Consider the following 26,219-nt stretch of genomic DNA (forward strand, 5'->3'; position numbering starts at 1 on the left):
GTATAATTACATCTCCTCCCCTTCTCAGCCACTATCTCATTAGACTGCATCTGCTCATTGTTTGCACAGCTCATCCAGTGCCCCATTTATTTGCATCCATCCAGTTTGTCTCTTTTATCCATTACGTAGATATATTAGAGTCCTTAGGACTGGATGTTGCCAACTTCACTTTCTGTAAAAAGCTCTTTTGAATCACAGACTTTGGTTAGCAGAGACAGATCCACATAAAGATACCCTTTTTAAAAATGATATGCTTACTTGAGGTGTTATCTGATCACCTTGGTTTTAATGCCTTAGGTTTGTATTTGAAGATTCCATAAAACCGTCTGCCTCCTTACCCTAAGTGCTGAGGCAGCCTGAAAACAGATTCAAACAAGGTTTAGATAAATTCAAGGGTGACAGAACCATAATGAGTTATTAAGGAAGATCAGACTCCCCATAGCTGCCTGAGGCCCATCTTTGTTGCTTCTCTGCAGTTTCAGCTGCTAACCTGCCTTTCCCCCAGTAATGCTCCTGAGACATAGCCTGTGGGGTCATCTCTCTGGCACATGAGGACTCTTGCCCCACAGCCCCCATTCCCAGAGGACAGGCCCTTGCTGCTGTATGATGTGTTACTCTGGGTGCCCAAGCAGTAACAGAGTGAGAAATTTCATTCAGGGCAAATCCCAGAGGACCAGCTGTGCCAGGCTGCTATATGATAAATGCTCGGTGGGCGGACTGTAATAAAGGAAGACATTTATTAAACTCCTGGGCTTTCTCTTGTGATACATTGCGGCGTGTCCCAGAGTGCAGCGGGAAAGTTTTTACAGATGAAGCAAATAAATCTGCATGATTTTATCCTTGTTATGATACATCTCCCCACTGACCCAGAAAATAGGACGTAGGCTGTTGCACAAATCAATCATACTTCCTTGACGTGTCCTTATGGCAGCTGTATTATAGTAAATACAGGAAATGAAATGCTAAAAGTCATTCCTACTTTGGAGACAAGCAACAGATGTTAACCTTTCTCTTTCTCACCTGCCTGATTTGGCAGGGATGCCAGGCAACTCCAACCAGTGTGTGTGTGTGTGTGTGTGTGTGTGTGTGTGTGTATGTTTTGCTCACATACCCCTTGCTGCCCAAACCCCCTTTGCAGATGTTCAGATACTTAGCACTTATCTCATTGGTCTTGTGCTAGTTCTGTGTCCTCTGAGATATGAGGCTCCCTGGGTAATGCTGGCTAGCATCCTTTGTCAGCACTTCCTTCTGTCTTCTGTCCTCTTCTCCCTTCCCAGTCCCCATGTCCTGTCACAATCACTAGCCCCCTTGGGAGATGGACTATTTCTGCTTCATCACCATACAGTCATCTTGCCAATACCCTTGATGCCAACTGTAAGGAAATGATGCCAGGAGACAACGGAGCAGAAGGGCTCTGGTCTTCACAATGCCACTTCCCAGTTCTTGCCCTAGAACAAAGGGCTGCAGCTGACAAGATGAAGTGATTTCTGTCAGGGTGAAGAGTCATGAGGAGAAGAGATTCTGGCCATGTCTACAAGTCTAGGAGTAGCCTAGGAGGTTTTTCAGATTAACCCCCGACACACATCAACAATGCTAAGAAAACACCTCTGTGTGTCTTGAACAAAACAAACTAAACACAAACAAGCTAGCTGTCTCCACCAGGGAGAACCTTGTCATCTTTCCAGGACATCACTTTCACCATCTTGGGTCTAGTCAGTTGCTGGGCTGCATATATGTCTTTTTTTTTCAATATTTTAATATGTTAATACGTGCATTTAAAACAGAATAGATGTATGTCCTATAGCAGATAGAATGAATTAGCATCAGGGACCCTTATAATTAATGAGCCTGACAAGGGATCTCTTTCTTTAGATATGGGAAGTTTGTGCCCAGGGGTGGTGGTGCTCTTGGATAATTTCCTCACCTGGATGGCACAACATTCCCTGTCATGGTATCTATCATCAATAGCCATAGTTCCATGTGAGGTATATTTATCATGATGTAGTAGAGAGAGTTCTTCTTTTGGAGTCAGCAGACATGAGACCAAATTCTAGGCTTGTGACTCACTCTGGATCAGAGGGTTGGACTATATCCTAAACAAGGCCCTTCAAATTCAAAATCCTATGACTGTCATTCAGCAAACCCCCATGGCCTTTTTTCCTTTGGCACAATTCACAAAACTCTTTATCCTCGACATATGAAGTGACCACATATTCTGATTTTTCTGAGACAATCCTGCTTCCAGGAAAATGTCAGGCTTAGAGAAAGGACCTTCCTTTTATAAATCACATGTCTTGATTTGGAGTTCAGAAAATATGATCTCTATCTGTAGGGGGTCTCAAGCCCCAATGAGCAGTTTCTTTTTTCAGCTAGAAGCATTTGTGACTGCCTAAGGGGTAATGCACCTTTAAATGCAAATTTCCTACCACATTCATTAAATTTGCTTTGAGAGTCTTTTAGGCACCCTGCCTGTCACTGCTGTGCATAAATCCTATTAATTCTGATGGAAATTAAGCTACTGCCTTGATGGCAGAACAGCCCCTTTTTTTACTGAAGAGCAGCTGCTTTAGGCAGAATATGTCAACTTGATTTTCCAAATTGTGCCTTTGTCATCAGCAGGGACCCAACTCGGCAGAGTCCAGTGTCCTTCTCTGGTGCCTTTTCTGCCATCAGAATAGGCATTCAGAAGCACTTTCCATACGTCTTCCTTAGTCTTTCTCTGTGATATTATCATTAGGTTGACACCCTCACACCCTGGGGATAGGAAAGTCACTATTACCAACCGTGATCCTCTGCTCTCTTAGTTTTACCGCTGGTCATAGGCTCATAGCTCCAGAGCTGGAAAGGGCCAACCCCCTCATTTAACAGATGATAGATCTGAGGCTCAGAAAGATTGTGACTTACCCAGGGTCACACAGGTAGTAATCATCCCAGGAGGGATTTGAACCCAGATTTTCTGACTCTGGAGTCAGTATACATTCTGCTGCACCATGTTTCCAGTCTCTGAATATAAACAGGAAGCAACTCTGTCCCAGTCCTGCTCACCAGGCCATCTCTAGCCCTGCTTCTGTTTGCTTCTCTCTCTTTTGACATCAGACTGAAATACAGGGGATCCTTACCCTTTGAAACGTGATCCGAGCAGGACTCCTGACTTCTTAACTGAGGACTCCAGTGCTGGGAGGGGGTGATCATGGTACATGATCAGAAAACCTCATGGACTCCTTGGCAATTCTGAACCCCTTCTTAGAGTAATGTTTTTAAATGAAAGAAAATTACATGGAATTACGAAAGAAATCAATTCTATTGAAATGCAAGTTCATGTACTTGGTGTTGTTAAGAAATCTTGTTCTGGGACAAATTCTGCTGTCACTTCTTGGCTGGGCAGTATGTTCATTCATGCTAAAAATATTTATTGAACAACAGTAATTTTGTCTATATGAGTATTCCCTCTACCAAATAGGATTTTAACCTCTCTGCAGCTTAATACATGGTCTTAGCACTGCTGTGATCAAAAAAATCCATTACCTTGTTACTGACTTGGCAGTGTGCCTTCCCAACCATAGCTTGGTTGCTCTCTGAAAGACAGATGTCTAATTTATCACTGGACTCATGTTGTTGTTCATTTATTTCAGCCATATCCAATTCTTTGTGACTCTATTTTGAATTTTCTCAGCAAAGATACTGGAGTGGTTTGCCATTTCCTTCTCCAGCTCATTTTACAGAAGAGGAAACTGATACAAATAAGTTAAGTGACTTGCTACTAAGTGTCTGAGGCCAGATTTGAATTCAGGGAAATGAGAGTTCTTACTCCAGGTCTAGCACTACTTATCTGCTATATAGCAGATAAGTAGCTGGCTCCCACTGGCTTATGATGGAAATCTTTCCAGCTTATTAGGACTTGCAAGAACTTGTCCTATTCTAGCATAGCTTTTGAAAGTTCAGGATCCTCTCCAAGTCATGATGGTTGAGGAGTGAGATTTTATAAAGGCTGTCGTGTATATAGAGAGCTAACGTTGGAATCTGAGAAGACCTTAGTTCATATCCTGGCTCTGACACATCCTATGTTTCCCTGGACAAATCACTTAACTTCTTAGTATCTCAGGTAATTCCAATGCTGTATGTTAAGGGCAGGAACTATCTTTTTCTGCTTTTTGTATCCTTAGCACATGGTAGGTGCTTAATAAATGTTAATTGGCTGATTGTGTAGGTCCTGATTTACAAGGATAGACATAGTTTCCTCATTGGAAGTTCTGCATTTGAATTAAATTTTAGGTCAAGTCCAATTTAAGACATGCCCTCTCTGTCTTCAGAGGGCCCAAGCCTTGCCCTCTATTCATTGACAGGGAACATAAGGCACATATATATATGTAGAATAATAACACAAAGAATGTCTGTCTTCATAAGGAGAGGTTGCATCTTGTTGGGCATGGGAAGTCGGGGAAGGCTTCATGAAGAAAGTGGCATTTGATGTAGACCTTGCTGGATGGGTAGACTTTTGAGAGAGATGAGTATGTGAGAGGAAGGGTATAATGGTGGTGGTGGTGGGGTGCCATTTTCCAAAAAGAAGCAACCTAATCAAAAGTATGTTTCTGTCATCACCAGTTATAGGGAAGCTTCTTCCTCATTTAAGGAGACCCTCATTACCTTCTTTTGCTGACAAGGTCTAGTGTACATTGTATGGCTTGATATTTTGGGTTTGGATATTGAGAACAATCAGGATTTGAGTCTTTTATCTCAGTCTTCTACTTCACCTTTCTTGAGTGGCAAGAATCTCTATGGTGAATCAGGAGCCCCAGTTAGTACTTTGCAGCTTGCCTCTACCCCTCCCCCAATCTCTAAGGCTGCCTTTGGGGCCTCCCACTTAGCTATAGCCACAATTTCAGTTCCATCTTGAGAGTTCCAGTTGAAGGTGAGGATGGGGTAATAGAACATACAGGGGGCGCTTCTGCCGGAGAAAAATATATCTATTCCTCTTGAGGAGAAACCCTTGGGCTATTTTTTGCTTGGTGTGTGTGTGTGTGTGTGTGTGTGTGTGTGTGTGTGTGTGTGTGTGTGTGTGTGTGTGTGTGTGTGTGTGTGTGTGTGTGTGTACATATGTATTCCTAAGAAGGAGATCTTAGAATTCTGGAAGGTCCAATATCAAGTTGAAGTACAGGGGAAAGAGCCCGATCTTTGAGTTCCAGGGTTTAACATTAGATGTCAGCTCTTGCCACTTACCTTGTCACCTTGGGTCCCTGCAAGTAAAATAATCTCTCTGGGCTTCCTCTCAGTTTCTTCATATGAAAATTGAGAATGTTGGACTACCTGGCTTCTATTTCCTTTCAATGCTAAATCTATGGTCCTAAATCTAAGTTATTCCTTACTCTGGGGGTGCTAGTTACAATAATCTACTGGGAATTCATAGTCTCTGTTACATTGCAGTCTTATAGCCCCATATAGATCTGCCATGGAGAATAAAGGGATTTGTGTAATTGTATTAATAGTGTATGTGTTTGTGTGTGTGTGTATGTGTGTATATGTTGGAGTAGGGGGATGGACCTGTGATTTCACTGATACAAGGAACTTTGTATAAGGAAAGGTGTGGAAACTCCTTCCACTGATGCGTATTGGCAAATCATCTGTGACTGATTTTGCCTGGGATGTTAAGAAGTTGTGGCTTGATCTCACGGCTAATATGGGTCAGAGTCAAGTCTTGAACTCAGGTCTTCTTGACTGCAGACTGAACCTCTATGCTTCTATTCAGTGCTGCTTCTGCTATTAATGATATATGTTATATAATGTTATGTAGCATGTAATATGTTATATAATATTATATATACTATATTAATAATAATATCATTATTGGAATTTATATAGTACTTAAGAGTTTTTAGAGTACTTTGCCTACATCTGTAGAGCCTCTGGGTGAAGTCTGTTTGAGGGCAGGTGCTGTGTCATCTCCCTCTTATTATCTCTCTCAATACCCAGCCCATGGTGATCACTCCTACAGTGTCTGTTGAGTAGAATTAAGCTGATTTTTTTTCTGTAATCTCCTTATGGAAAACTGAAGTTTGCATACCACCCAATCAGCTCCAGCTTCCCAAGGCTAGAGTCCAGGACTTCAGAGCCTGCTTCAAGCCCCCTCCCACTCTCTAGGGCTGCCTTTGGGGCTTCCCATTTAGCTTTATCCACAATTTCAATTTGGGCCTTAGAGTTCCAGTTGAAGGTGAGGATGAGGTGATAGAGCAGGCAGAGGGGAGCTTCTGCCAGAGAAAAATATATCTATTGCCCTCTCGGAGAACCCACTGGCTATTTTCTGCCTGATTAATATATAAAAATTTCATGTGGCAGGTGGCAAACTTTAATTTTCAGACTGAGCAGTTAAATGAAATATGTGCCTGCATAAGATGGCTGAACTAAATCTGGGTAATGTCGTTTAGTAGGCTTTGTCATCTGTGTGATTAGGAGGAAGGCGATCTGCAAAATGGTATGTTCTTAGTGAGAGAAACCAAGGTTGTAATTCCAAGGCTGGCTCTGCTGACACTGTTAACCATGAACGTGCAGTTCAAGTGGTTTCTAAACCCCAAGCAAAACCCTGAGATCTAATTACAGCCAAGTCTAGAGCACTCAGCATGTATGGTTATTTACAACACTGCCTCTTGCACCATTCAGGATGCAGAAGGAGGCTCTTGTTTGACAAGCAAGAGGTAATGAGTCAATGAGGAGAGCTGGCATTTTTTTTTTTTGCCCAGTCCCCACCACTTGGGTTTTGCTATTAGAGGAGGAGATTGTATTGTATTTTAGTTAGCAGAGTTGAAAGGGGGAGGGGAGGAGAAAACAGGAAACGACTGTCAGTATTTCCATAAAGCAAACCTAGCCCAGAACCCAGTGAGAATTGGAGAAGGTATTCAAGAGGAAACTGCACCACCTATTCCCATCTTTATTCAGAGTTGGCTGTGTACTGCTCCAAGAAGCAGAGAGAATGCCAGAAATGGATCTTCTCTGAGACATCAGCATTTCCCCTGTGGGACGGAAGGTCACTCCAGGAGGACTTTGCTGTGAGGCCTGGTGTGCTATGGGACTGCTCAACTCTTGCCTGCTTCCTCCTCTAGCCCCAGCCTCCCCCTCTCACTCTCTTTCTTCTAGGAACGGAGATATGGGACAGTTAGTCTGGGAGGGAAGAGGTGTAATAGAGGGAGGGCAGACAGTGGAATTTACAACTCTTGGTACCTGTGAAGCTTCTGCCACTTGTTACTTAGCAACACAACTGCTTGAGGCTTCACGGAGCACATAAAGCTCAGCTGAAAGCATTTGATGATTTACCAGGGTGAAAAAAAGGCCCTGAGATTTGCTTCACAATTTCTGGACCACTGCTATCCTCCCCAGGAGCCCAGGCCAGAGCGGCTTGGAGAAGAAATCCTGTGGTTTCAGTTCATTCTCATAAGACCACTAGATGGATGAAGTGAGGGAGAAAAGGAAAGTGAGAGCTTATGCTGCTGGGGTAGTAGGGGTCTGTGCATGCGTGTGTGTGTGTGTGTGTGTATGTATGAATGGGAATATATATGGAATGGGAAAATATATATGTATGTATATAAGTATATATACACATACCGGTGTGTATATGTGTATGTACACATATATACACATATAATTACATACATACACATATATATTTACACAGACATATATGTATGTATGATAGCAGGGTAGAGAGTAGTAGATACATATGGGGTGCCTTTTTTTTCACTCAGCTTCCCTCTCCCAGTTTACGTATGTCCCTCAAAAATCTGTTGGAGATTCAGGAGATTTGGAGGAGAAGAAGTTGTATATTTTTCCCTTGAAAACATGCTAATGAAATGATTTTAAGTAACATTGAGCTGCTGTTTTGTTTCATTCAGTCATTCATTCATGCATGCATACATTCAGAAGTGTATAGTATAAGAGAAAGAACCTGGGAGTGGAGAGACTTGGGATTTAGACCTAGCTCTGCCATTTATTTGGAATCGTGATCTTGGCCAAGTGATTTAAACTATGAGCCATGGTTTCCACAACCCTAAAATGGGGGGAAATGACACTTGTACTTACCTACTTAATAGGACCATTGTAAAGAAAATGATTTTGAAATTGTAAAGACCTACATCAATGTGAAAGATTCATTTAAACACATGCCTAAGTTCCTACAAAATACAAGGAATGGAGATGAAATACTATAGTGGGCAGAGTATTGATCTTGTAATTGGGACAACCTGAATTCAAATCCTAGCTTTATGACCTTGGACATGTAATTTAATTTCTGTGTGACTCCTTGTGACTACCTACTAAGTCATAGAGCATTGATGGAGGAAGGTTCCACATAAGGAGTCCCTCTGGCTGATAAAAATCACAGAATTTTTGGTATTTGTGTCTGTGCAAAGCATTGTCAGGCATTGGAGATTAAAAGAAAAGATGAAAAAAGACATAATCTCTGCCCTCAAGAAGTATAACATTCATTGTCAATAAGAGGGAGCAGATGTGTAGGGGAGATGGTGGGGGCACCCAGCAGCCCACAGTTATGAATTATGTCTCCAGCTTATTAAGATGTGTTGGAACATAATCTTGCCTCTGGTTTTTGCTAGAGGCTTGGTGGTAGACATCAGCCATATACATATTCATGTACATGTACATATGCACACATACATATATACATATATATGTATGTAAGGAAGTTTGAAAGTAGACTGTATTCAAGAGGGAAGAATGGATAAGAGTAGTGAGTTTGTGAATGGGACAGAGGGCATGAGATGAAGCTCAAAACAGCATGCATGAAATCAGTATCTGTGAGCTTAGAGCCCTAATGGTTTGTGGAAGAACCTAGGTGTGTGTCACTTTGTGGGCTTGGGGCCGTGTTGTGCTCTCGCCTTGTGCAATAATACTAATATCTGGAGACTATCATGAAAAAATGTCAGATTCTGTTCCTTAATGGAAAGTTTCTAAGCCTTCTGTAGGCTGTTTACAGAAGAAAGTTTGCCCAAACTAGGAACAAAAGAGAAAAAAACTGCTCAAGGGGAGTGCAAACACATGGACCCCTTCAAAAACCAGGGCAAATTGGCATTGGAAAGGTGTGCCCATTAGATAAAGGTTCCTCCAGCTACATGGTGCCATTGAGAGCTTGCCTACAAGTCCTCATTCAGTGTAAAGCTCTAGAGATACTTTTCCAGTGAGCTGTGAGTGGCCAGTTCAAAGCTGAGATTTGAATGCTTTACTGAGTTCTTATGGTGCTTATGTGTGAGTAGCCCATGCTGCCATACTACAATTATGGTGTGGGGATGGTGGGGCGGGAGAATGTTACATGATAATTGTAGGCACATACAGCTTTCAGCACCTCCCTGAATCCTAATGGATCAGGACCATGGATAGGCCCAAGCCCCACATACAAAATGAGAGGGATAAAACTAGATAAATCATCCGATCAACCATCATTTATTATGTGTCCATCATGTTCTAGGCACAGGGGGTGCCAATATAAAGAATGATGTAATCCCTGTTCTCAAGGAACTTCTGTGAGTTTTTGATTCTGTGATTCATCCGACAAATATTTATTAACTGCTTGCTTTGAGCTAGGTCCTTGTGCTAAGAACATTTTTATTTCAGTACCAAATCATTGCAGGATACTTATTTCCTTTCTATATGCCTTTCTGTTTTATGAGTGCTTAGATAAATACCAGGTCCATATGCTTTGCTTGAAAGGGGTGGAACTTCTGGCCAGATTTGTTGATGATGTGTCAGAATGCATGTCATATTCCAATACACCATATGTATGTCACAGCTGAAGGCCAAACTTAAGCTTTGTGAGTTAAGAACAATTAGAATTCGTTAATTAGTTCTATTTATATTTTTGGCTTATGCTAATATTGAAATATTAGCTTACTTGAATACTCATTGACTTTATCTAGGAAATGGCATTCAATTTCTACAGATCTATATCATTGTCTTTCCTTGAATTTCTAGAAGGGAGAAAGACCTCTTAAGATTTTCCCCTAGCAATTACTGGTAATCAAAAGCTAGCATCTTAGTTAAGCTAGCAAATGATTAGGTTGCAACGACAGTGTATATGGTATCAGATTAATGAGTTTCCTAATGGTTTTTCCTGACAAGAAAGCTTAGCTTCAGTTCTTTGTTGAGCTGTATTATATGTAGATATAGATAGATAGATTGATAGATCTACATATACATATATAACATGTGATTTTGTACAGATATAATGCATATGTATGTATGTACCCATAAATACACACAGATGAACCTGAGTGTAAATAGATATATGTATCATTAATCACATGTATGTGTGTGCACATTTCTGAACAAATAGTTGAGGCTAATATGAAGTAGGGAAGAACCACTAAAAAAACTCATAGGCAGGTACTATGTATATTTCTGCCATAAAAGATAATAAATGACTACTTTAACTAAGACTTTATACCAGATATGTATGTACAAACACATATGTATGTTTGTCTTTATAGAAACCGTATTAGATATATATGTGTGTGTATATATATATATATATATATACATACTACCTTGTGTGAAAATATACATGTAAAGATATGTGGATAAGTTATATGTGTATATATTCTCTTTAATGTTCAATTATATTAGCTAATAATATAGGATATGCCTACATGAAACAGTGGTAGCTTAGCAAATGCTGTTATCCTAAATCTTCTGAAAAGTTTGCAGACATGTGAGTTAGTTTTGCTCCACTGCTTTCTATTTTCAGCTTCATTACTCCCAAAGTACAATACATTATTTTAGAGAAAGGCCTTAGATGGCATAGTTAAAGCTATTTAAAAATGGATTCTCAGAATTCATCAGTTTAACTTTGAGGCATTAACATTTCTCCTGAAAAAATGTGTTTGTATCATATTCACAAAAATAATCCTTCAACTGTCTTGACTTGTGTATAGCAAAACACTTATTGTCAGACATCTCTCCCCATCAGATTCTTCTTACCCAATCTCTATGTCCCCACCCCTCCTCTTGAACCCTTGACTAATCCAATAGCTTTCAACAGTACTCTAAAAATTTTTTTCTCTCCCCAAATTTCATTATTTATTTTCTACCTATAAACTAAGGTAGTGATAGGGAAAAGCCTGAAAAACTGGAAGGATTAATTTAGAATCAGAGAATCTTAAATTCTGATAGGAACATCTAGTCTAATCTCCCACTTGGTACAGTAATCCCTTCTGTAACACTCCTATCAGGTCATACTCCAGTGCCTCTTTGAACTCTTTGAGTGACAGGGAATCCACTACTATCTTCATAAATTAGTCTATTCCATTTTGGGATATCTCTAGTTTAGAGTTTGAGAGGACACATTTCTGATAAAAAATCTACCTTGAGTTCTGTAATACCTCTTTCACTTTAATAAAATCCAGAATTTCTGACCGCATTTGAATGACATGGTAAAGTAACCTATAATGTAGCTTGAGGGTTTTTTTAATCACAATGAATTAATACTGGGAATTAGACTTTTGTAACTGGGGCAGCTGGTACAGTGGATAGAGTCATCTTTCTGAGTTCAAATGTGACCTCAGATACTTATTAGCTGTGTGAACCTGGGCAAGTCACTTAACCCTGTTTGCCTCAGTTTTCTCACCTGTAAAATGAGCTGGAGAAGAAAACAGCAAACCTTCTACTATCCCTGCCAAGAAAACCCCAAATGGGATCATGAAAAGTTGAACAAGACAGAAATGTAACTGGAGAATGCTTTGAAGCAAAGTTGAATTATAGGCAGCATAGGAGAGGTATGGGACAAAGAGAGGAAAGTGGTGAATGCTTTTTTTTAGAATTCATTCAGTTTCCATTTATTAAGAAACAAAAGAATCCTAGAGGTTGGTGGGTATTTTATTCCCCCTCTACTTTTCTGTGTACACATGTGTTTATGTGAGAAAGAGATGAAAAGGAAATTGAATGTCTACTTTCTGATTAATATGCTTTAAGAATTACCTTATAATGTAGGTCAAAGGACCAATATAAATCTAATATACCCTCTTCTTTTATGACACTCGTACTCAATGATAACTGATATTCATAGAGGTAAACCTACCATAACTTCTGAATTCTCAGTAAAAGAATTTATTATGTTCAGTTTACTTATTATATGTGTATTTTTGTGGGGAGGAGAAGACTGGATCTTTGAGTTCAATTGTGTTGGGAACTCTCAGTGTGGAAGTTCCCCTCTACAGATGCTGTTCCACAACTGTCTCGAGTTGTGTTACCTGAGGCACTGACCTTGCCATGGTACCATTACTAATATGCCTCAGAACCTGCATTTGCATCCAGGGCTTCCTGACTCGAAGAATGGATGTTTGTCCGTTACAATAATGCATTACTTCTTCCAAACAATATAATTGAATTCTGAGAACAGTGACCATCCATGTAAAACACACTGAATACTCAGCCAGAATATTCATTAACAATTTGCATCTTGGAGTCTAGCTTTAGGACAACATGCTTTGAGTTCTCTCCCTGACACATATTGGTTGTGTGACCTTGGGAAACATGCTTAACCTCTCAGTGCTCCAAATGCCTGAGACTATATATTGTAGTACAAGTGCTGATCTTCACAAGAGAGTTTCCTTACCAAGGAGCTCCTTACACTTATGAATCACATTTTAGAAATTTTAAAAAAGGAATGAGCATTACATCTCTTTTCCATTATAGATACATGGAAATAGACTCCTTTGTACTATCCTTTATCTGTAGGAGTTCAAATTACAGGGCCCCTCCCCTCCCCACTTATTGAGCTGAGAATAAGTAGAGTGTAAATCTCCCCTCTGAGTCACATGAGTAACGGCCTAATCAATAGGGCCCCTGAGCTGTAATGAGCTGGTGGGCAGTGAAGCTTTACTATGGAGTCGTAACTATAGAGTGCTGTGACTGGACCTGGGAACACAAGGGCTCTTTTCTCTGTATTTGTTCCTTTAAGCCTATGAAGAGAGACTTCTCCTAAAAAAGCATGTCCTGGAAGGCCTCCGAGGAGCTGTAGATGTCACACTGGGCTCACAGTAGATGATAAGTGACTGATGGCGGAAGTGAGCATAGCTCTTGTGACTCAAGCCACAGCCAAGCTGCCACAGTAGTCACCACAGAGTGATGTGGGGAGAAATTGTCAGCTGCTGTGGAGAAAGACAATCTGCTTTAGCTTCGTCTTGAAAAAAGCCCACTCTGGCTAGTAAGTGTGAGAGCAGGAGGCTGAAGAAGGGTTAAGCATTTTCTGAACTGCCCTTTCTGGATTCTTTTAATGCCCAGGGATTTATAAGGAGCTGGGATCCATGGTGCTGCAGATGCTGTAGAAATGGCAACACATTGTCTTTCTCCAAAAGTGAGGCGGAAGACTCCTTGCCTTTTCTTTTTCTTTCTTTTCCAACTTTTTCTTTCTTTCTTTCTTTTGGCAAGAATTAGTCTAAATTGTCACTGACACAGCATAGAACTTCTACTGCAGCAGGAAATCGAGAACAGTCAGATCCTGCAACATGTTCATCATGCGAAATCATGGGAGGGGTCTTTTGTTTCACTAAAATCAAGATTCGGTTGTTGAGAAAACACTGTTTAAAGAACAAAACCTTCTATTTCTGGGTTTTTTGTTTTAATTTTAAATCAGCTGATAGACTGGCAAGCAGTTGCTGAATGGTCCCAAAGAAGATGGCCTTCCATCACCTTTTTTTTTAGCCTTTCCCCATGGCCTCCAGACAAATAAATCTTGTCTCTTATGTGAGTGGTGCAGTAACAGGCGGATGGGGGAAGAAGCATTTTCTTTTCTTTTTTTCTTTTTCTTTCCTTTTTTTCTTTTCTTTCTTCTTCTTCTTCTCCTTCTTCTTCTTCTTCTTCTTCTTCTTCTTCTTCTTCTTCTTCTTCTTCTTCTTTTTTTACAAATGGCTTTATCTCGATTCTCATATCTTTGACCTCTTCATGATCCCATTCCTGAAATGCTACCTTTGTCATAGGTGTATTTAAAACAGATTTCCAATTTGGGGGGCAATTAGATTGAAATATAGAACAGTCTCTCCTGCTGAGATTAGCAAAAAAGCTGCTTAACTCCTCTTCTTCCTGTTTTGCCTTCACTCAAGTTTTGCCTTTAAATCACTGACCCATAAGCCCCAAGCACTCGATTTTTGTTTTTTCTTTTTCCTGATATGTGGCGATAGAAAGCAGAACATCAAGGAAGATAAAGTGGTGGCTGAAAACTGAAATTCACAGAGGTCTCTGACCAGTTTAACTTGCAGATCATTAGACTCCTACAACAGTAGATTTATCATCAATAAACCTAGATTTTGAGGCCTGATTCTGATATTTACAAAAATCACACTTATTTTATCATCAGCATTAACTGAGAGGGCAGTATGATAGGTATTCTGCCCATGTGATAGATGAGAAACCTGAAGCAAAGATTCTGAGACAGGCTCCAGGTCACACAATTATTCAGCAGCAGAAACAGGATTAGATCTTAGGGTTGTGGATGCCCAGCATCATGCTTCTTCCACTGAGTCTGGTACTTCAATGTTAAATCAGTCAAATTTTACTGAGCGTTAGATGTCTAAAATATTATTCTAGGCACTGTCGAGGAGACAAGAAATAGTGTTTAGGAATGTTTCATCTTGGCCACGAGAAAAGACAATACATATACTCATGGAAAAAATAATGAACAACATATCCAGTGAAAGGTATGGACAACAGGAGGAATTGAAGTGTGGGGGAGGGAGAAATTATACCCCTTCTCAAATGGTGAAAATTTCATCTTATAAGTCTGTAACATCCAAAAATTAATATTAAAGAAATATGAGCTCCCAGCAGAAGACTGAGTGACACTCAAGAACAGACATTTATTGAGTGCCTATACTAAACAATGCATTGGATACTAATGATATGAACAGGTGTACAAAAGTGAGACCAAATATATGTTCCATGGAAATCAGAAATCTTCTATGTGAGTCTCTGTAGTGATTCTGAGCCAGGAGTCAATGGGCAGATTCCCACTTTATGGATTTGGAAAGTAAGTCCTAGGAGAAGTCAATGCTGAAATCAGGGGGAAGCCAGCACTGATGACAAAACTGAGAAAACACTGTTCCCTTCCAAAGCTTTGTGCTGGTTTCCTTAAGAAAATTTCAACTTTCAGTCATTCATTTAGAGTTAGAAAAGACTTCAGAAGCTATTTACTGATGTTTGGGAAACTGTCTCGCCCAAGTTTTCGTAAGTACTCAGTGTGAGACCTGCCATTCAAGCCTAGGTCCTCTGACCTGAAAGCCAGAACTCATTCCATTGTGTTACTAATGCTTCCTTGGCATGACAACGAGTTTATTTTTGAAAGAGGAAACAAACAATAATTGCGTAAGCAGGCTTACTGGTGAAACTTTTGCATCTGAATTCTTTTAGAGGATCGTTAGAATATAAGCTCTTTGAGGCCAGGGAAGATTCTTCCTTTTCTTGCACCCCAGGTGCTTAGTATGGTACCTAGCACATAGCAAATGCTTAATAAATACTTATTGATTGAACCCCAATTCTCTCAAGTGTTTGCTTCAAAAACAAGGAAACAAGATCCCTTTCCATTATCTCTTTGAAGGGAAGGAAAGAGACCAAGCATTTTTTAGGTACTTACAAAATGTGACAGGCACTGTGCTGAGTGCTTTACACATATTATCCCATTTGAGTCTCACAGCAACCCTGGGAGGGAGGTGCTATTGTAATATCCATTTTATAGATGAGGAAACTGAGGCAAATAGAGTTGACGGCTTGCCCAGGATCGCGAAGGCTGGAAGTATGGAAAGCCAATCTTGAATGCAGATTCTTTGACTTGCTCAAGGTCCTTCTTTTCTCTTTCCCATTTCTTTAAAAACATTTTTTACATTTACATTATTTCTTTCATTTAAAAGCCTCTCCCACATTAAAAAAAATGCCCTTGAAATAGAAACGCATAGTCAAGTAAAATAAATTCCCACGTTGGCCATGTTTAAAAATGTACATCTCATTTTGCATCTGAGCCTGTCACCTCTTTGTCAAGAAGTAGGGCTATAGTGCCTCATCATCGATCCTCTGGGCTCTTGACTTAAGTCTTTGAAAGTTGTTTGGCTTACAATATTATTGTTATTGAATACAGTATTTTCTTGGTTCTGCCCTCTTCACTCTTCATCACTTCCTAAAAGTCTTCTCGGGTTTCTTTGAAACCAACCATCTGTCATTTCTTACAGCACAATGATATTCCATTACATTCACATACCAGAATTCATTTGTTCAGTCATCGCCCAGTGGATGGGCACCCTCTCAGTTTTCTGTTCTTTGCCACCACAAAAAGACCTGCTACAAATATTTTTGTACACAAAGCTCCTTTACTGGATCTCCTTGGGGTTCAGACTCAGCAGGGATATCACTGGGTCAAAGGCCATGCATATTTTTTCTTCATCCATAGAATGAGGCTAAGAGTATCAGCCTCATAGGATTGTTGTGAGAATATAAAGAGCCGATTACATGAAAGGACCTTAGTTGTGTGTATTTTAAATGTTGTAAAATACAGCAAAATGAATGTTTAACATTATAATCTCCTTACTTTGATTTATGACCTTGAAAGTCAGATTGTATTCTTTATAACTGGTGATGCATGTAGAACAAGCTCAAGATACATACATCATATGACCGTGATTGCCATAAGATTTCTATCTGGTGTATGTCCCCCTCCTCCATCATTCGATTCTTCCTTTGTCTTCAGATATCACTGGGAGATTAATAACCTCTCTGCTCTCCCTGGGGCCTCCATATGTTGCCTGCTCTCTGGAATGAAGCAGCTTGAGGAGACGGGGGTGGGGGGGTGGGGGGGGGTGCAGCCCATCCATTGTCTTCCTTCCCTTCCAAGCCCTTTGGAAAGATTATAATTCTTTTCTCTCCAATGAAACAGGGATCCCTCTGAAGGAGACTTCCCCACAGAAACCCCAACCCTTCAGCCACCCTTGGCAAGGCTCTTTATCTGATCGGAATGTCCCAGAATCTCAGAGTTGAAGTGGATCTCTGAGACCATTCAACCCATCCCTTGGCTGAGGATTCCCTCTCCCATGTCCACAACAGGAGTCAAACAGCCTTCACTTTCAGATCTCAAATGAAAGGGAACCCAGGATTTCCTCTGCCTGCCTAGTCTAATTGTTGGGAAGATTTCCTTCTATCAAGCCAAAGTCTGCCCTTTGGCAGCTTCTACTTACTTGTCCTGGTTCTGCCTTCTTGGCAGGTCCATTGCCCTGTCAGCTGCCCTGGCCAGTGCTGAACTTAGGTCAACTTAGAAAAGTTGTTAAAACTCTTAGGATGGTACAGAAGGAATAGAGGGCTCCCAGTGGGCTCCTCCTTTCCATGTAAACCCCTTAGCAGAAGAGATTGTTTCACTCTTTGTATTTGCATCTGTAATGCCTAGCACAGACCTGGCATGTAGAATATGTTCATTGATAGGTAGAAAAATGGATAGGATTGAGGCAGCCAGGGGGTACAGTAGATGAATACAGTGTTGGATTTCAAGTCTTATTAGCTGAGTGACCCTGAGCAAGCTACTTAATCTCTCTACCTCAGTTTCCTCATCTGTAAAATGAAGATCATAATTGCACTTACCTTATAGAGTAATGATAAAATGAAATAGTATATAGAAAGTGCTTGGCAAACCTTAAAGTAAGGCAAATGTAAATGATAGCTGTTATTATCATTAAGAAGTATTATTATTAAAAAGGAAGACAGTTTCTAGGCCAGGGACTGAAGGGAATGAAGCTAAAAGCCCTGTAGAATCTACCTGTTAGGCCCCGCTCTTTGACAAATGAATTTTGCATATCTGGATTAACTCCTCTCACTCTTTCCAGAGCTCATCACATATTTCAGTCTTCTTCATGTGTAGGCTTTGATGTTTCTGATCTCTTTTATTTTAATACCAAAGAACTAACCTTCTTAGCTATGTATACGACTTCTCAGGAAGCAAGTCCATTCTTGGGAAACCATTCCCACGTTCCCACAATGAGCAGGTCTGCTTCCCCTGTGCTCAGACACTTCTTGTCTCTCCTAAGAGGTGAGATGTAGGTGCAGGGCCTTAAGCTTCCTCCATTGAGCCTTTTCTGCAAGTACCCCAAGCCCCCTGGGATGTCACAGATTCAGGCAGGAAGGCTGCTGACGAATCACACTTGTGAACTTGTAGAAATCTGAAAGAGTCAGAGGTGCCCCAGACACATATTCCACATTGGTTGTTGGTTACAAAGAGGTTGTCACACATCTTATAAGGGGAAGAAACTCATCATATTCACCTATTGCTTTAGTGATGATAAGACACTTTATATACATTTTACATTCTTAATGAAAACTACTTCAGATAAGTAATATAAATATTGTCAGCCCCGTTTTATAGATGAGTCAACTGAGATGCTGAGTTTATATGACTTTGACCAAGGTCACATAGCTAGTAAATGCTGAAATCACACTCGAATCTAGGTTTTCTAAATATTTGTTCAGTGATAGTGCATACCATCTAAAATATGCCAAGCAGGGACCTGATCACCAGCAGGGTCAGTTAGAGCATCACTGTTCTCTGATTTGTGCCATGCATGAGGATATGTTATAAATGAGTAGTAATCTGCATTAGTTCAGGGGGTTGCCATGCCAGAGAAATCCCATACAGTCGCCTGAAATATGTATGTATACAGTATCTATGCAAATATACATGCATTTATATATACACATATGTATAAATATATTGTATGTATACACATATACATACATATATGTGTGTGCACATATATACAGATACACACATATGTATATATTAGGCACTGTAGTAGGCCCTAGAGATTCAAACAAAGCATGATGATTTCCAAGCTCCTTTTCAACTCTAAAACACCTTGTTTCGAAATCTGAAAGAGAATGGTAAGGCTATCTCCTTTAAAAAGAGGGGCTAGTGGCTTCTTTCAGTTACTTGGCTTGTATGAAATTTCTAACAACTTTCCAGATTTTCTCTCCACCTCTCCCCAGTCCCCTACCTGACAATCAGCCTCTAGGCCTGGAAAAGATGACTAGGAATTATCTTTGGTAATTAAATCTTAGTCTTTAAGAAATGGATTTTTAAAAAATGCTTCCTGCAAAGAGTTTTTCATCGTTGTTTCTCTTCAGGCTCCTAAAAGCCTAAGTTCATTATGGTTTTGCTGTATTTCTGGGAAAAAGATTATTGAGATCAAAGAACAGCTGCCATGCTGGCTTTGGTTTAGATAGAAAGGAGCCGATCTAGATTTCTGCTGTGGAGCCTCAAGTCTATGGTTGTTCAGACATGTCTGATTCTTCATGACCTCATATTTGGGGTTTTCTTGGCAAAGACATTGTAGCGGTTTGCCATTTCCTTCAACTCATTTTACAGATGAGGAAACTGAGGCAAACAGGATTAGGTGACTTGCCCAGACTCACATAGTTATTGTCTGAGGCCAGATTTGAATTCAGGAAGATGAGTCCTGAGGCCTAGTGCACTATCCGCTGTGCCATCTAACCCCAAGTCTAGGAACATTCAAAAGACTTGCTTGGTCCCAGAGAAATGGCAGCTTCGGGGACCAAACTTTGGGAAGGAGACATATTTTCTTTATCAATTCTATTTCCTTTGCCATGGATTTATTTGCTTGACCTTCTCAGGAGTAGCTAACAGCTTCTGAGCTCAAACTGTACTCATGCTCTCCAAAGGGTTCTGGAAGTTTTGGAAGAGACCCTGTAAACAGGTCTAGGATTGAAACAGAAGAAGGATATGCTGCTACCTGAACTCTGCAATATCTTTGCATCTTAGCATTCTAAATCTGGGGCAGGAAGGCTCCTCAGAATACATCTACTCTGATACCTTCCTTTTATCCTTAGAGAAGTGGAGGCCCAGGGTGCATAAGTGACTTCCTGAAGGTCATAGGAACAATTCTGTATCAAGTGTGGAATTTGAACCAGACCTTCTGACTTCTCTCCATTATACCATACTGGTTCTGCACTGTAGACTCAGAACTGGGAGACATCCAAGGGGATACGTAGTCCAATTCAGACCTGAACAAGGATTCTCTCTACAAGAGCCCAAATGGCACTTGGCCTTTTCTTGATGGTCTCTAATCTCCTGAGGCAGCCCATTTTGTATCAGGATGTCATTCATTGTTAGGAAGTTTCCTTTTATATTGAAGAAATGGCTTCTTTTCATCTTCTTCCCACTGTTCCTACTTTAGGCCTCAAGGGACAGGGAAAACAAGTCTGGTCTTTCTTCCACATGATGCCAATATGTCAGTAGTCAAGATATCAAGAAGCTGGGATTTCATCAGCATGGGCATTCCCTTTATCCTACACAGATTATAACTCTCCCATAACTTACTATGTAGTCTTAGAGGTGTTTGGAGCTCAAAGAGGTGAAATGATTTTAATTCAAAACCTTTATTAAGCACCTATTCTGTGCTAGGTAGCATGTTAGGTTTTGGGTTATTTTTAAAAAAATCAAAATGTTTCTGTCCTCTAGGAACCTACCCTAGGGACAGAATATGTATATAGAGAAGTAAAGATAAAGTTTATGTAGCAGGGATAATCAGAGGGAAACCCTGACTGATTCGCTGAATTGGAGCTGAATGTGCCCACTGGTCCTTTTCTGAGGAACTTGTTTCTTGATAGGAACACATAGTGAATGAGCTCCCCTGATTGGTTCAGAATAACTGGAGCTGAATTGATGATGTTTGTTCATTGAGTGTAAAGGGGGACAGATTCTTGCTGAGAAATCCACTGAGCCCTCTGTGATCTTTAAAAGCAAAACACTCCTTGGTTGCTCTTCCAGTACAGTAAATTAATGAAGGATTCCTTGGGTCACCCCTGCTATAGATACACAAAGAAAATATGAAGTAATTTTCTAGGGATGAGAAGAAAGCACTTACAGTGGGGGTGGGGAGAATTATGAAAGACAGACTCCTATTGAAGATGGGTACCTGGGCTGTGACTGGAAGTGGGGAGCTATTGCTTCATCAGTCATAGATGAGGAGGGAGAACATTTCAAGCATGAGTGATAGCCTATGCAAAGGCATGTTAGTTGGATTTGTACATGAACATATGCCATTTGGGCTAGAACACAGAGCATGTTTGTGAGAGTTACACCATACAAAGCTGGAAAAGTAGGCTGGAACCACATTGTAAAAGACTATAAATGCCCATCCAAGAAGTTGTATTTTCTTTTTAAGGCAGTAGGGATGTATTCACGATTCCTTAGTGGGGAGTCTCATGATCAGACCTGCATTTTAAGATCATCAACTTGGCAGCTTTATGAAGGGTAGATTGGAGAGAAGAGAGATTTGGGGAGTTATTGCAATAATGTAGGTGAAAAGGTAACAAGAGCTTGAACTAGAGTGTTGATAAAGGGACAGATGGGAGCTCCAAGTATGGGAGAATAGACCATTCAGTGGATATGGTGATGGAGGGAAAAGTAGCAGTCATCAATGATGCAGAGGTTATACCAGGTCACCCTGGGGCCTAGAAGGATGAGAATACCCTCAGAAAAAATAGGAGAATTAGAAAGAGGGGATCATTTAGTATGGTTGCGTGAATTCGTCCGGAGGTTCTCTGCAGCCCTCATATAGAAACAGAAGCGTGGCAACTCAGGGCTGGGATTTGGGAAGGCACTAGCAGTCCTAAAACAAGGAAACAATAGAGTCCATGGTTTAGTGGAAAAGATAAGTCCTATTTTGGACCTGCTCATTTTGAAATGCCTGTGGAAGATCCAGGTGGGGCTATCTAGCAGGCAGTTGAATATGCCAGTGACACTCTGGAGAGAGATGATAGCTGTATTTGTAGATTTGGGTTTCATTGGTTTAGAAATGATAATTTCTAATGGGAGATGATGAAAGGGAAAGAGGAAAAAAGAGACAAGAGAAGAAGATTCAGGAGTGCCCCCACATTTAAGGAGAGGATCCTGTAAAGGATACTGAGGAGGAGAAAAAAGGACATGGATAAAGGAGGAGAGATATGAACCATAGTGTCAGATGTTGCAAAGGTGTCAAGAATGGGGACCAATGTATAGGTAGCAGGGAATGAGCTGGTAATTGAAGAAAGAATGAAGATTAGAGAGAGTGGTTGATTGATGGGACAAGGTTGTGGACAGGGCAGTATGGGAGGGGATAGGATCAAGGACAAGAGAATAGGGATGAGAAATTGAGGAGTGACAGCAGGGAAGGGGAGTCATAGACTAGTCAGCCTGACTCAATCACAGGGTTTTGGAGAGGAGATAAAGGGAATGTGCTAGCTTCTGCACAGTTGATCTTCTTACCACTCCCAGTATGTAAAAACAATTCTGCCCCAGGCCCTGGCTGGTATGGGAAGGTTGAGTCAAGATGGGATGTATTCCCGAAGCCTCAGCCTGGTGGTCACACAGCTAAGAAGGATCAGACTTAGGAACTGAATCCAGATCTTCTTGACTCCAAATCCTACACCCTATCTGCTGAGCAATGCTGTCTATATATCACCCTTCAGATAATTGAAGATAGCTGCCATCCCTTCCCCAAACCACAATTTGAGTCTTCCCTTCTCCAGGCTAAATATCTCCAATTCCTTTTTGAAATGTGCTGCTTAGATTCTCCAGATGACAAGGACATTCCTATTGGGGCCTAATCCTACCCTCTGCACATAGAACAAGTTCACTTTCTCTTCTACATTTAAATAATGAAGACAGCTTTCATATTTCCCCTTAGTCTTTTCATCTCTAGAATCATTAATTCCATTTCTCTTCTTAGAACTGGTATTTGAATCAAGGATACCTGATGAGATAATCTCTGAGGTTTCTTTAAGTGTAATAACTTGATGAGTAAATCATAGTATTTTACAGGTGGAGGAAACATCTTAGAGGTCATTTAATACAATCCCTCATCTTACAGATGACCAAAGTGTGGTCCAGAGAAATGATTTACTCAAGGTCACAGGGCTAGATCTGAACCCAGGGCCTCTGGTTCCCCACAAATAAAATATTCTCCTTTATTTTCTTGCAGAGAGGTTGAAGTTAAAAAAAAGGGGGGGGGGAAACATGTTTAGTTTAAGGCCCTTGAAAATATACTTCCAACCTAATGTTCTACCCCTATTTCACATTATTCCCTATTATATACTCTTTTGTTCTAACCAAATTGGACCAATGGCTCATCCTGAAACGTTCTCTTGCAATGTATTAAAAGAGAATGACATTTAACACAGGCCTTTATAGTTAAATGAATTTCTAAAAAATATTTTATGATGTCCTTTTTTCATATCACTGCTACTTCCCAGTGACTCCTTAGGTAGCAGCCTTGTTGTAATTATAGTCAAACAAAGCAAACCACCATACTGCACCCGTCTGAAAATGTATGCCTCATTCTGCACCTCAAGAGATGGTAGGCATGCCATTGAATCCTCTGAAGTCACAACTGGTCTACACATTGATCAGAAATCTGGTCTGTTCATCTTGTTTTCCTTCATATTATTATCACCATCATAAACATTTTTCTCCTGATTCTCCTTACTTTGCTTGACATAAGTTCATACAAGTGTTCCCAATTTCTATGTCTCTTCATATCTGCTTTTTCTCATAGCATAATAATATTCTATTATGTTAACATTGCCATGCCTTGTTCAGTGAATAGGCATTCCAAGTTCTTTGCAGATACACACAAAAATGCTGCTGTAAGTATTTTTTGTATATATAAGCATTTTCTCTCCATCTTTAACCTTCTTGAGTTTTAGGCCCATTTGTGGTTATTGGGTCAAAGTACCCGTAGAGCTTCATGACTTTTTAGCTATAATTCCATATTGGTTGTCCCATTTCTGAACTACAGTAACAGTGTATTCTGTGTCTTTCCCCTCCAATTCCCCACAAATTCCCTTTAATATTGGTTATTTTAATCTTTTGGTTTCTTTGTTACAGTGATAAGTCTGAGCTAAAACAATGAGGAATTATTTTGATTGATATTTTTCAAATAGAAATTTCTGGAACATCCCCAATGAGGGAAAATGGCAATAAAGGCCAAAGGGGATGTCTGTTTGCTGTTTCTGAGCTTTCCTGGACCCTTGGGATAGGGAATCAGATCTGTGTTTAAGGCAGGGCAACCAGGGTTGCCCAGAGAACCAGTAGCACTTGTACTTCATCAGCCTCTGGGACCAGTTAAGATATCAGCTTTTAGGAGAGTCACACAGTCAGCCTTATCAGTCATTGACACCTTAATGTAAAGAAGTTTGTCTCCCTTCTCACCTTCTGAATTTTTTAGATGGGGAAAAATAGCATGGACCTTAGCGTCTACTTAGCAAGAATTTGTTAAAGTAAGAACCTAACTGATACAATGCTTCTACCCCACCCATTTTGGAACCCTGGTTGAGCTCTTCTCCCAGCCCAGATCCTGCCCTGCTTCCTCACACAGTGATTCCCTCCCTAACACTGGTCTTGGAAGGTCCCAAGGTCTCTGATACCCTTACTCCACTGAATGGAATGGAAATCAATTTTCATTTCACTTGTTCTAAGTACAGAATAACCAATTATGACTTCTATTGTGGGTGCTAAGGTAGCAACTTTACATTAGATACTTGTAATCAGGTATTTTGTCCATCAGAATAATCTTCTATGCATATGAAAGACAATAATTTACTGGTAACTATCTATTCAATCTCAGAACCTTGTGTTTTCAGACAAAAATCAAAATGGAACATTTCAGCGAGGGATACTGCACATAATAGGTGTTCAAGAAATGTTTGAATTAAAGATGTTGATTTTGGGGGTGTTTTTATTCAAGTTATGATTAATTAATTCATTACTTTTTCCCATTGTGGCTCTGATCTCTTTCCTAAGTTGACTTATGTGTTGCATTCAGGACTACATGTTCCCCAGAAGTCATTCTTTTGGCATAGCACTTGCTAGCCATATTAATCATTAATTCCTCTGGTTAGATTTGCAGCCTCATGAGAGGGGGAATCGCAGAACGAGGAGGAGTCAGAGTTGGACATCGGATCATTGAAATCAATGGACAAAGTGTTGTGGCCACAGCTCATGAGAAGATAGTTCAGGCTTTGTCTAACTCAGTAGGAGAGGTAAGAGTGTTCTGTTGTTTTCTCCTGATGTAAAAGTCTAAATCACAACCAATGAACTTTACATCGGTGTTGTCTGGGGAACAAAAAGTTTGGGGAGTGAATGGTTCCTTATAAGGTTGGCCATATGAATTGATGTGCATCCCTGAGTCTTTTCCAGAAGAACTTTGCCTTTCCCAAGATGATTTTCACTTAATATATCCCCTCTGAGACCATCACTACCAAGAACTTGATTTGCTTATTTCTGTCGGGAGTTATTCTGTTTGCACCCAAGCTGAACTTGTGCTATTTAGAAGGGAGGATTGTTTCAATCCGACTGAGCAGTATTAGCAGCTTCTCACAGATGATGAGTGGATTTGCCATGGGAATACCAAATTATAATACCAACTAGGCATTTGCATTACACCTTTATTTCGTTTGATTCGTCAAAATCTTATTTCGGTTGACACAGGAGATCAAGGACCTGTACCACATATGCTGTTACCAAGGACTGAGCAGCTACTTAGATGTTTTCAGAATCTGATTCAGACTCAAGCAGAATCTAGGAGGCCTTCGCTGGGAATTAAAAAACAGGCCTTTCATGACTCTAAACCACCTAGGCAAGCCTTAGTTTCTAGGAAGAAGGTGGGCTTAGGTAAGATTTGAGTCATTCTGTTCAGCCTGCAGATTGGCACAACGCCCAAACCCCATCTTATTGGCCCCTTGCTGTGGACATCTGGAGCATTTTCTACTCGCAGATTTAATGTCCTTCCCCTTTCCATTCTGGCTTCTGACTCAGCTGTTGTGATACAGCATTAGAGCTCTTGACAGCATTTCTCATTGCCTTTTTTTTAAAAACAATTTTCCACATTCAGCACTCTGTTGAAACACTAAGTCAGGTACCTCTGGGATAAGAGGGGAGGAAGTGTTGTTGGCAGTTACTGGCAGCGTCATTTCAAGGAAGGAAGGAGAGAAATGATAAGATGCCATTAAGTCTCCTTTTACAAATGGTTTCTAAAAGGAAACAATGTGATTTTCCTAAGTGGAATCGTTGACATGTCAGCCCCCTTTGGAGTGATCAACTTCACGGAGATGGAGAAATCAATCGCGTAGCAAAGGGCTGGGAGCAATGAAAAATGTTTCCAAGTTTTTAGTCCTGTGATGAATTGATATTCAAAGAGGTGAGAATG

At 40.4% G+C, this 26,219-nt stretch overlaps 1 protein-coding gene across 6 annotated transcripts in view; it reads left to right on the plus strand.

Annotated features, from left to right (window-relative positions):
* The window catches only part of APBA2 (amyloid beta precursor protein binding family A member 2), a 364,180-nt gene that overhangs the window by 331,185 nt on the left and 6,776 nt on the right, over nt 1-26,219 (plus strand). For all 6 annotated transcript variants that reach the window (XM_072616707.1, XM_072616730.1, XM_072616699.1 and 3 more), the window contains one exon: nt 24,913-25,053. In XM_072616707.1, coding sequence (XP_072472808.1) covers nt 24,913-25,053 — 141 coding nt within the window. The remainder of the gene's footprint in view (nt 1-24,912; nt 25,054-26,219) is intronic.

This window comes from Notamacropus eugenii, chromosome 1 (assembly GCF_028372415.1).
Source record: "Notamacropus eugenii isolate mMacEug1 chromosome 1, mMacEug1.pri_v2, whole genome shotgun sequence".
Taxonomy (NCBI): domain Eukaryota; kingdom Metazoa; phylum Chordata; class Mammalia; order Diprotodontia; family Macropodidae; genus Notamacropus; species Notamacropus eugenii.